Raw genomic sequence first — 12,470 nt, 5'->3', positions numbered from 1 at the left:
GAACTGTAAAAACAAAATTTCGTTAAATAGATGCACAGGATAAAAAGATGTGAACTGTGAACATCAAGGACATAAAATGTGGGATGGAGGAGTAAAAATGTAGAGTTTTAGAATGCATTCAAACTTACACTGCTATCAACTTAAATAGATTGTTGTAAGTTGTTTTATATGAGCCTCTTGTTAGGACAATGCAAAAACCTATAGTAGATACACAAAAGAGAGAGAGATGTATGGAAAACCATCAGATCACAAAGGAAGAGGGAAAGAGAAGAGAGGAACAAGGGAATTATAAAACAGCCAGAAATCAATTATCATTAATTATTTTAAGTGTAAATGTACTAATTCTCCAAACAGAAGATAAAGAATGGCCCAATGGATTTTAAAAAACCAGGCCTGGGGCGCCTGGGTGGCTCAGTCGTTGGGCATCTGCCTATGGCTTAGGTTATGATCCCAGGGTACTGGGATTGAGCTCCGCATTGGGCTCTCTGCTCGGCGGGGAGCCTGCTTCTCCCTCTCCCACTCCCCCTGCTTGTGTTCCCTCTCTTGCTGTGTTTCTCTCTGTCAAATAAATAAATAAAATCTTAAAAATAACAAAACCAGGCCTCTGTCTATGCTGCTTACGAGGGTCTCACTTAAGCTGTACAGACACACACAGACTAAAGTGAAAGGATGGAAAAGATTCCGTACAAATGGGAACCAGAAGCTGCGGCTGTAATAGATATAATAAGAGACAAAGAAGGTCAATATTTAATGATAATGATAAAGGGGCCAATCGAGGAAGAGGATATAACATTTGTAAATCTGAACTCAACATAGGGGTACCTAAATTCAGATTAACAGACCTAAAAGAAATTGATAACAAGACAGGAACAGTGGAGGACTCCAACATTGCACTTACATCAATGGACAGGTCATCCAGACAGAAAAAACCAAACCAAAAAAAATACCCCAAAACAATAAGGAAACATTGGTCTTAATATGTGAGACCAGATGGATTTAACAGGTGTAGTAGAACCTTTCATCCCAAAGCAGTCGACTACACACAACTTCTCAAGTGTTCGTGGGATGGACATTCACCAGGATAGATCATACAACAGGTCACAAAACAAGTCTCAGTAAATTTAAGCAGTATGAAATCATGTCAAGCATCTTTTCTGCCACAATGGGGAAAAAAAAGAAACCAAAAAACTAGAAATGTTAGAAAAAGAAAACTGGAAAATCCACAAATGTGGAGATTAAATAACATGCTACTAAATAACCAAGGGCTAGGGTGCCTGGTGGCTCAGTGCGTTAATGCATCATGGTCCCAGGGTCGTAGGATCAAGTACCGCATGGCGCTTCTCCCTCTCTCTCTGCCACTCCTGCTTATGCATGCTCTCTCACAAATAAAATCTTAAACACACAAATACCTAACCAATATCCAGAGAAAAAAATCAAAGGAGAAATTTTTAAAAATGCCTAAGACAAATGAAAATGGAGATATGGTATTCCAGAATTTACAGGATAAGCAAAGCAATTAGAAGAGAGAAGTTCATAGCATCACACATCTATTTTGATAAATGAGAAAAATCTCAGTTGAAGAAGTAGAAAAAGAACAAAGCCAGTGGTTAGTAGAAGGAAAGAAAGAACGGAGATCAGGGGCGCCTGGGTGGCTCAGTGGGTTAAGCCTCTGCCTTTGGCTCAGGTCATGATCTCAGGATCCTGGGTTCGAGCCTTGTATCAGGCTCTCTGCCCAGCAGGGAGCCTGCTTCCCCGCACCTCTCTCTGCCTACTTGTGATCTCTCTCTCTCTGTGTCAAATAAATAAATAAAGTCTTAAAAAAAAAACAGATCAGAGAAAAATAAATGAAATAGAGACTAAAAAGACAATAGAAAAGATCAGTGTCACTAAAAGATGGTTCTTTGAAAAGATAAAGTTGACAGACCTTTAGCAAGAATCACACACACACACACACACACACAGAGAGAGACTTAAATGAAAGAGGAGATGGTATAGCAGATACCATGGGACAAAGAGACACTATGAATAATTATGCACCAACAAATTGGATAACCCAGAATAAATGTATAAATCCCTAGAAACGTACAACCTACCAAGGCTGTCATGAAGAATTAGAAAATTTGAACAGAATAATTAGTATTAAGAATTTGAATTGGTAATCAAAAACCTCCCAACAAACAAGTCCAGACCAGTTGGCTTCAATGGTGAATTCTACCAAACATTTAAAGAAGAGTTAATAATAATCCTTCTCAAATTCTTCCCCCAAATAAGAGAACACTTCCAAACTCAGTTTACAAGGTCAGTATTACCCTGATATCAAAACCAGACAAAGATGCCACAGAAAAAGATTACAGACCAATATCCCTGATGAACATGCAGAAATTCTCAGTAAAATATTAGCAAAGCAAATTCAGCAATACATTAAAAGCATGAAGCTCCTAAGAGAAAACATTGGTGGAAACATCCTGGATATTTGTCTCGGCAGTGATCTGTTTTTGGATTTGACACTAAAAGCAAAGGCAACAAAAGCAAATATAAACAAGTGGGACTACATCAAACCAAAAAAATTCCACACAGTGAAGGAAAACACCAAAATGAAAAGGCTATGAAATGGAAGAAGAATATTTGCAAATTATGTATCTAATAAGGAGTTCATATCCAAAATACATAAAGAACTTCTACAACTCAATAGCCAAAAAACCAAAACTCCAATTAAAAATGGGCAGAGGACCTGAATAGACTTTTTTCCAAAGACATGCAGATAGCCAACAGGTAATTATCAGGGGAATGCAAATCAAAACCACAGTGAGCTATAACCTCACACCTGTTAGGATGGCTAGGATGGCTACTATCTCTATCTCAAAAGAGAAAAGATAGTTAGTGTTGGGGACAGTGTGGAGAATAGGGAACCCTCATGCTCTGTTGGTGAGAATGTAAGTTGAAGCAGCTACTGCAGAAAATAGTATGGAGGTTCCTCAAGACATTAGAAATACCATATGATCCTGTAATTGCATTTCTTCATATTTATTTAAAAGAAATGAAAACACCCAACTCAGAAAGATGCATTACATCCCCATGTTCATTGCTACATTGCTTCATTATTTACAAGACACAGAAATAAACTATTGATGGATGAAGAAGCTGTGATACATATATACAGTGGAAGATTATTCAGCCGTAAGAAAATGAAACCGTTGCCATTTGTGACAAACAGATGGACCTTGACAGCACTCTGCCAAGTGAAACAAGTCATCAAAAGACAAATACAATATGATCTCACTTGTATGTGGAATCTAAACTCATGAATACAGAGAATAGGTTGGTGGTTGCCCAAGGCAGGGGTTGGGAATGGGTAAAATGAGGGAAGGTGGTCAGGTGTACAAACTTGGAGTTATAAATTATGGGGACGTGATGCACAACATGGGGAATGTTAACAATAGCGTGTTGTAAATTTGAAATTTGCTGACAGTAAATCTTAAAAGTTCTCACCACAAAAAAATTGCAACTATGTGAGGAATGTTGTGATGATCTTTTTGCAATATGTACAAATATTGTACCATGTCGTATAGCTGAAACTAATAATGTTATTTGTCAATTATATCTCAATTTTACAAAAAGAAGGAGCATTTGAAAGTAATAATACTCAGTCAAATGGGGACTGAAAATCCCCATTGAATTTATATGGTCACTTGAGTGCTATTTAAGTGGAGGTCTGAAACTCAACTAGACTAGATTAGGAAGTGGGAGCAGAAGAAGAAATAGAATAGTGAGTACCTGCAACTCTTTTGAGAAGTATGACTGTGAAGAAAGGCGAGATAGAATTCACCAGCTAGAGGGAAATGTGGTCTAGGAATGGGTGAGGCTTGCTGGCTGCTCAGGCTTGATGGTGGGAGCTTGATATGCGAAGGGGAAGAGGAATAATTAGTAGAGTAGGCATGAGGGGTTGGGTTGCAAACAAGGGTGGAAAGGATTGATTTGGATGGGAGGAGAAACACCTCCCTAATGAAGTCAGGAGGGGCAGGAGGAAAGGATGCTGCTGGGGTGGGTTCGTTGGCTTACTTAGCACAAGCACGTTGAAGGAATTCCCGTCCGATGCCTTTGCGTGCCCTGGGTAGTAGGCATGAAGATCCATCGAAGTGGAGGGGTGGGAAGGTGAAGGTACTGGGGTTTGAGGAGCATCTGAGCTAGCCGTTCAACGCCAGAAGAGCAAGGGAGCCAGGCAAATGGTAAGTGTTCAGGGGCCATTTGTGAAATATTAAAGTTGATTTCAGTCCACTCCCGTTTGGGCCTTTGTGTAATAGCTCTGAGGTATGCAAACGCAGGCACACTGAGCACGTAGAGCTGGCATCGTCCAGGGCTGCTGTTCTGCCACGGAGATGAGATCAAGAGTGAGAGTTGAGGCTCTGGCAAGAGTGTCCTTGAAAGACAACATAATTTCAGGGGGATCAAAAGAAAGATGCAAAGAAGCAGAGGGGTGATGGGTAGAAAGTCATGGGGTCGTGAACTGGAGGTGCCAAGGATGTAAAAAAAAAAAAAATGGTGATGTTGGGAGTGCCAAGCAGGCTGGAAGGAGAGGCTGGTGATGACGGGCTCTCAGGGATGATCTCGGGAGGGGTTGGTTGAAGCGCACTAGAGATGAGAGGGTGTTTAGAGAGTGGGGCGGGGTGTTGTGTCAGCCACCAGAGTCAGCCACCAGAATGATGGGGCTGTACTCTGAGGAGAGTAGGCCGTCCCTGATAAAAAGCTTTTATTAATGTTTTTCACACGAGAATTCGCATTTATTGTAATGATAGAATTAATATTTGTCTTTGTAAGTACTTACTGTGTGATTTTTTAAAAATATTTTATTCATTTGAGAGAGACAGAGAGAGAGAGTGAGCACAAGCAGGGGGAGGGGCAGAGGGAGAAGCAGAGTCCCCGCTGAGCAGAGAGCCTAAGGCAGAACTCCATCTCAGGACCTGGAGATCATGACCTGAGCCAAAGGTGGACGCTTCACTGACTGAACCACCCAGGCGCCCCTGACTATATGCTTTAAACATATTAACTAACTTAATCCTTGTAACACTCTATGAGGTTCTCACTCTAACAGTCCCCATTTCACAGGTGGGTAAAGAAAGGCTGACGGGCTACTTGCAGAGTAAATCACAGCACTGAGTGGCAAAGCTTGTAACTGGTTGGAATGAAGGCATCTGACTCAGAGCCTGTACTCTTAAAAATTGACATTGTGTCATGATCCCCTGTATGGCCTGGTGTGGAGAATGGCTGTGGTATTATTTATAGCTCTTGCTGGTTACTCAGTTAATAATGTTTTTATTTTCAGATTACTTCCAAAAAACTGGAACTCAGCAAGATCCTTCAGAACCAGTTTCTCCTAAGAAGAAAGAGAAATCAAAGGCAAAAAAGGATCAGATTCACCCTTGTCCAAAAGTTAAGAAGAAAAGGCTTGTGTCCTATGATACAACAGGTAGACAGCTTGTTTGGAAGACATGACATTTTCTTTCAGATAATTGTGTGGTTTTATGTGTTTGAGTAGGACACTGACTTTAGAAGAAAGAGTCTTACTGAATTTTATGTGTTTGGTTGCTTAGAGAACTGTTAGCTTTTTTAAAATCTTCTTGAAAACCCAGAATATCAATAGATTGAAAACCCAGAATATCGATAGATTGAAAAACATAGATTGACTATGTTCTTAATTAGGAACAATTCTGAAAGTTATGGTTATAGAATTTAAATAAAGTTATATGGCTTTGTTTTATCCTTTTAGTAAAACTTTATGGTATCATTGTATTTAATTCTTTTGCATCTTTTTCTGATACAGGGTTTAACTCCCCAAATAAATAATTCATTTAAACTGATTTTTCTCATGTTTTCCAGGTTGTGCTTTCTTTATACCTGAAATTCTTATTTATTTATTTATTATGTTACATTAGTCACCATTCAGTACATCATTAGTTTTTGAGGTAGTGTTCCAAGATTCATTGTTTGTGTATAACACCCAGTGCTCCATGCAGTGCATGCTCTCCCTCCTTAATACCCATCACCAGGCTCACCCCCTCCCCATGCCCCTCCCCCTAAAACCCTTAGTGTGTTTCTCAGAGTCCATAGTCTCTCATCATTCATCTCCCCCTCTACTTTCCCCCCTTCAATCTTCCCTTCCTTTTTCTAATGTCCTCCATGCTGTGCCTTATGTTCCACAAGTAAGTGAAACCATATGATAATATAACTGAAATTCTTATTTGTATTAGTATCTTAAGTTTGACAGGAAAAGGGCAACTTTTCTATGTTTCACTGATTTACCATGGTCCAAGCCAGATTAGTCATAAAGGTATTGAAATGTAGACTTCTGGGCCCTTCATTTAAACAGGCTTCCTTTTTCTGAAAAGAAGATAGTCACTATTATGAATGCCTCCGATGGCACAAAACTGACAGGCCTTGTCTCCTTCCCTCCTGGCGAGTGTGAGCCACGGCTGCGAGTGCAATGGGAGTGTTGCTCCTGGACGAGGTCATTCTGTGTGGCATTTCTGAGGTGTAATAAAGTTGTAAGAGGAGGTTTTCCTGGGTGAGCCTGCCCTCATCTGATGAGCCTTTAAAAGAGACCAGAGAAGTAGCAGATGCCACGCTGGCGTCTTTGAAGGGGAAGATGGCCATGTGTGGAGAGGGCCCTGGGGCAAGGACCCCAAACTAGACTTCTGTAGCCGACAGTGGTACCTGGGCCAACTGTTAGCCAGAAAACCGGGACCTCAGTCATGCAGCCACAAAGAAAACGAGTTCTGCCAGCACCGAGGGGAGCTTGGTGCCAGTGTCTCCGGATGAGGCGTCATCAGCCAGCATGTTCATGTCAGCCCTGTGAGACCCTATGCAGAGGACCCAGCTAAAATTTGCTGGGTATCGGACCTCTGGACACTGTGGGATAACAAACACCCAGTTTGTAGTAATCTGTTACACGGCAGTGGAGAGCAGGTACCCAAGTAAAGTGAGTAGCCCAGAGTGCTCCCCTCTCTGCTCCCTGTCGACAGTTAACAGTAGGACCAACTGACAGTCACACTCACATGGGTGACTGTCCTTCCCATGGATGGTTTTATGTATTGTCTACATTTATATTTGTCCATTGTGGGAGTTTAAAAATTTGTCACATATGTTTTGACACTCCTTCCTTCAAAAGCCAGAGCCTTACTCCTCTCCCTTTAAATAAAGGCCAGACTTTAGTGACTCATTTCTAACTAATAATACAGTGGATGTAATAGTTTGCAGTTGTACAAAGTAGAACATGGTGGAATGATGCCATGTGCCCTCCAAGACAAAGTCATGAAGTCATGATAGGCCTGGAGAGATCCCTTCTCCTGTGTGCTCTCCTGTGACAAATGTACGTGGCCCTATAGAGGGGTCCACTGGGCAAAGAGCTGAGATCCCTGGCATATCAGCATGTCTGTGTGGGAGAGCATCCTCCAGCCCTGGGAGAGCCTTCAGCGTTTTGATTACAACCTCATGGGAAACTGAGCCTACTTGCCCGTAGAAATTGTGAAAAAAATTTTTTTGTTTTAAACTTTTAAATTTTAGGACAGTTGCTCCCATATCAACAGACAACTAATACATCCATAAAACATGTAGCATTATTTTGTGCAGAAGCACACACCTTGTTGACCAGAATAAGCTGGATGGGGAAGAATACACATGGTACAATGAGTACCATGTAGAGTAAACACTAGGAAAAATTAATCTCTAATCTGAGAAAGCAGGATAGTGGTGACTTTTGTGGGAATGGGCTGAAGTGGTAATAGTAACTGGGCAAGGTTCAAGGCGGACTTCAGGAGGGCTGGTGATGCTTTCTTTCATGATGGGTGCGCTGGCTCCAGGCTATATTAATGTCTGAAACACATCAGGCTGTATTCCTACGGATGGTATGTGTACCCTCTGTATGTATGTTATACTTCAGTAAAAGCTTTGAAATATGTACGTATGTGACATTTTATTGTGTCCTTTGGAGATCATTCATGTTGATGTGCGCTTTTGGAATTTACTCTTTGTCTCTTTCTTTTAGGATGATTCTTTTGTCTAGAAATGTCCTTTTTTCTCTTTTTGCCCCCCTCAGTCCTTATGTTAAGATTGATATTTATGCAAGTTCTATAAGCTCTCAGTGAGGTCCCTAGTCTGCTGCGACCCTTCTCCTTGGAGCTGACACAGTACTTACCAGCAGTGTGGCTCATTTGACAGTTTTTATATATTATCTTTCATTAGGAAGACATGGTCCCATGGTGGGATAATATCAATTACACTCTGACTCCAAGGTAGCAGAAGTTCTTTTTTCACCTTTTTTTTTTGAGAGAGAGAGTGAATGAGGGAAGGGGCAGAGGGAGCGCGAGAGTCCCATGCAGATTCCATGACCAGTGCAGAACCCAACATGGGCTCTGTCTTAACGACCCTGAGATCATGATCTGAGCCGACATCACTAGTCAGACACTTACTGCCTGAGCCACCCAGGTGCCTGTTGTAAACTTCTTAAAAGAAAGGTTTTATTTTCATCGTAAAGATTTGTGATTTTACCCTTAAATGCTGGAACTCCTCCTTAAGCTCTGTCTTCACTGTCACTCCTGTTGAAGATTCTGTCTGGTGATAGAGCTTTTTCAAGGCTGTGGATTAGAAGGGGAGGGCACTGGGAGCCCAGCCCAGTGTTCACTGATGAGATTTTATTGCGTCTCTAACAGAAGATAGAGGCTTGTGTCTACGTTGACAAAATAAATGTCTTTATGCTGCTTTTTTTCCCCCATGGTTTTTTTCTGGAAGATTTTCCTTTGAAAGTTGTAATTTCCTGACCTTACTTCTGGTACCTATATTTCACGGTACCACCGTGAAAGTGGAATACAGGCTAGTCTCCTTGCAGTTCTGATAGAAAGAATTGCTGTCCTGGCTCATACCATGCACCCAGCACGCTAGGACCATGCCTCACTCTGCCATGTTAGGTGCATAATGGATTGTCTCATTTTAGTAAATACCTGTGATTTTCTTTCTTTCTTTTTTTAAAGATTATTTATTTATTTGTCAGAAAGCGAGAGAGTGCACAGTCAGGGGGAGTGGCAGGCAGAGGGAGAAGCAGGCTTCCTTCTGAGCCAGGAGCCTGACTTGGGGTTTGATCCCACAACCCTAGGATCATGACCTGAGCTAAAGGCAGCTGTTTAAACAACTGGGCCACCCAAATATCCCTATCTTTGATTTCTGAATTAATCTAGTTTTTAGAAAAAGTTCCCCCCAGCATTTTGGAGGATCTATACTTTCCCTAAATTTACTACTTATTCTGAAAAATTGTTATTTTAAATTTGTCATAAATCACTTCCATTCTCCAGTGATCTCTATCAGTTCATTAAATCTGCCAGGTCACCACCAAGAATGGATGCATTAATTTATGCTTTCGCAGTATTGCATAGGAGGAATACCCTGGCCAGCAGTGGATATTTCCTAACTTAATTTTCTGCAAGTCTGATGGGTGAGAATGGCTATTTTGTTGTAATTTTAATTTGCAATTTTCTGATTATTAATGGGGTTGAATATTTTTTGGTATGTTTACTGGCCATTTGTATTTCCTATAAATTGTTCATCTTTATATGAAAACATTTATTTCTTATTGATTGGTAGGAACTCTTTAAATATCTGATGTTAATCCCTAGCTTCTTGCATAGGTTAGAGACATTCTAACTTGATAATTATGCTTTAGATTTATTTGTGGTGGCTTTTCTGCTGTATAAATTGCTAAGTTTGAAGAAGTCAAATTGATTATTTTTTTAACATGCTTTAATACTTTTTCAGGAACATATATTTTCTGTAATTTCTGTTTCCACATTTACTCCTATATTCATCTATAATTCAGCCCCACATTGGGCTGCATGCTGGGTGTGGAGTCTACTTGGAAGAAAGGAAGGAGGGAGGGAAGGGAGGGAGAGAGGAAGGAACAAAAGAAGGAAGAGGGAAGTGTATTGCATGAGACTCTCTGGGAAGAATATTTCCACCTTGCATGGTCATCACTTTTATCCTGATCCTACTGCTTCCACATCATCTTAAGCTTTTATTAAGAAAAGCCTTCTACCCTGATATGAGGAAGTGGTGATGCAACATGGGGGCTATGCACATAATTGCATAGTGTTTTAAGTGGCTAATTTCCCATTGTGATTTATGAACAGCTAATGATTGCTTTACTGATTTGAAATACCTTTTTCTTGCTTACTAGATTTTCTTTTGTAAATGTTCCTATTTCTGGTCTCTACTTGGTTCTACCGATCTGTTTTCCTACCCATCTGTGTTGTAAGCGCACTACCATGGTTTCAATAGGTGTACGTTGTTATATCCTAGTCTGTATGGCTTACCTCTCAGCTAGACATAAATACTTTGTGGTGTCCCTTACATTAGCGTCGGCACCTCCCCTTCTCTCTTCTCACCTAATATTAACTAGCTTTCCTTTCAATTAAGTATCTTAAACTTCTTTCCTATTTAAGCAACTGATAGGGCCTAGACTAGGGTGAGACAGGTGAGTTGCTTAGAGCACAAGATTAAAAGAATTTACTCTTAGGGTTGTGTAGGTCTAGTACACTGGTCCTGACTTTGTTTTATACAAAAGTTCAAGTCCTGTTTAGTCCTGAGTTAAGCTGTTTTTATCAGTTGGTGTTTGTGATTTCTAGAGAACCAGAAGTCCTGAACAACTTCTTAGCATTGTTGGTTTTGTCAGCATGGTTTCTGGGTTGCTTCTCTTCCCATGATTAGTTTTATCAAGAAAAGCAGAAGGGCTAAGAGGACAAGTTGTAGAGCATGGTGAATAAAAGCCAAGAAAAGGGAATGTTTCAAGAAGGAGAGAATTATTAGCTGCTAAGAGATCAAGAAAGAAGGTCTGAGGGGCACCTAGGTGGCTCACTTAGTTGTGTCCAACTCTTGACCTCAGCTCAGGTCTTGACCTTAGGGTTATGAGTTCCAGCCCCACATTGGGCTGCATGCTGGGTGTGGAGTCTACTTGGAAGAAAGGAAGGAGGGAGGGAAGGGAGGGAGAGAGGAAGGAACAAAAGAAGGAAGAGGGAAGTGTATTGCATGAGACTCTCTGGGAAGAATATTTCCACCTTGCATGGTCATCACTTTTATCCTGATCCTACTGCTTCCACATCATCTTAAGCTTTTATTAAGAAAAGCCTTCTACCCTGATATGAGGAAGTGGTGATGCAACATGGGGGCTTAAGTGGGTAGGAGAAGAATCAATGAAACAAGATGGCATTGGGAGGGAGACAAACCATAAGTGACTCTTAATCTTACAAAACAAACTGAGGATTGCTGGGGGGAGGGGGGTTGGGAGAAGGGGGTGGGATTATGGATATCGGGGAGGGTATGTGCTTTGGTGAGTGCTGTGAAGTGTGTAAACCTGGCGATTCACAGACCTGTACCCCTGGGGATAAAAATATATGTATATAAAAAATTAAAAATTAAAAAAAATTTATATATATAAATATGTTCATTCAAAAAAAATAAAAAAGAAAAAATTTAAAAAAGAAAATGTAACCACACAAAAAAAAAAAAAGAAAAGAAAAAAGAAAAGCCTTCTAACTGGCTCCCGTTCCAGGGTCTTCTTGTGACAACTACCTGTGTAATTGTGGAATTAGGTCTTTTGTAATCTCTTTTTTAAATGGAAAATATTATTCTTTTTTTCCAGCTTGTGTTAAAATTAAATTTTAAGCTATATTTTCTCTTCCAGCTATGTAGTCTTTGTGTAAATAAGTATGAGTTTCCATTTAAATTTTTTCTCTATGTAGAAATATTTGGAATATTATACATTATCCTTAAGTGATGCCCATACTCACAATTATATTAGATCTTTCTTTTTTTATGTTCTAAACCAGAACCAGAGGATGATGATGTGACAAGACATATTATAAGGCTAAGAGAAAAGTTTGGTTGGCAAACGACGTTACCACAGCACTGTTTGGAGCACAAAAGTTCCAAAACTGCAATTCAGAAGATTATTCTAAAGGTATCCTTCTGTTTTATCCAGTTTAGTAATACAAAGGTTGATATTTAAAATGATACCTTAATCTTAATTTCATTCACTTACATATTGTATTAAAATTAGCCATTACTACATTAATATCAAATTACCATCATTGTTTCATGGTAAATGCTTGTGAAAGCATTGGGCATCATTTTACTTTAACATTGTATCCTTGTTCTTACTGCCTGGTACCCAATTTTCTATCTCATTATCTTTGTATTTCTTTATCCTTTCCTCTTTGGAGAAGGTTAAGCATGTGCAGGGTCACATGCAGAGGGCATGAGCAGCCATGAGGAGTGAGGTCGGCCTCTGGTGCCCTTCTTCATGACAGGAGATGGAAGATTGGGCAGGATCATAACTACTTTTAGACTCAGGATTCTCAGAGGGCAGTTTGCAGGTAGATCATACCAGCAGAATCTGGGAGCTGATCCACTATACATATTCTCATCTCCACCCC

General features: G+C 40.2%; 1 protein-coding gene across 7 annotated transcripts in view; it reads left to right on the top strand.

Annotated features, from left to right (window-relative positions):
• DNAH14 (dynein axonemal heavy chain 14) overlaps nt 1-12,470 on the top strand; it is a 348,451-nt gene that overhangs the window by 35,931 nt on the left and 300,050 nt on the right. For 6 of the 7 annotated variants that reach the window (XM_082704493.1, XM_082704492.1, XM_082704488.1 and 3 more), the window contains exons 4-5: nt 5,321-5,464; nt 11,865-11,995. In XM_082704493.1, coding sequence (XP_082560619.1) covers nt 5,321-5,464; nt 11,865-11,995 — 275 coding nt within the window. Of the gene's footprint in view, nt 1-5,320; nt 5,465-11,864; nt 11,996-12,470 lie in introns of those variants that run through there. The other variant, XM_082704494.1, reaches the window with a different exon arrangement.

This window comes from Mustela nivalis (genome assembly GCF_964662115.1).
Source record: "Mustela nivalis genome assembly, chromosome: 16".
NCBI lineage: Eukaryota > Metazoa > Chordata > Mammalia > Carnivora > Mustelidae > Mustela > Mustela nivalis.
Note: the sequence above shows the minus strand (reverse complement) of the source record. Positions and strands in the feature narration are given on the sequence as shown.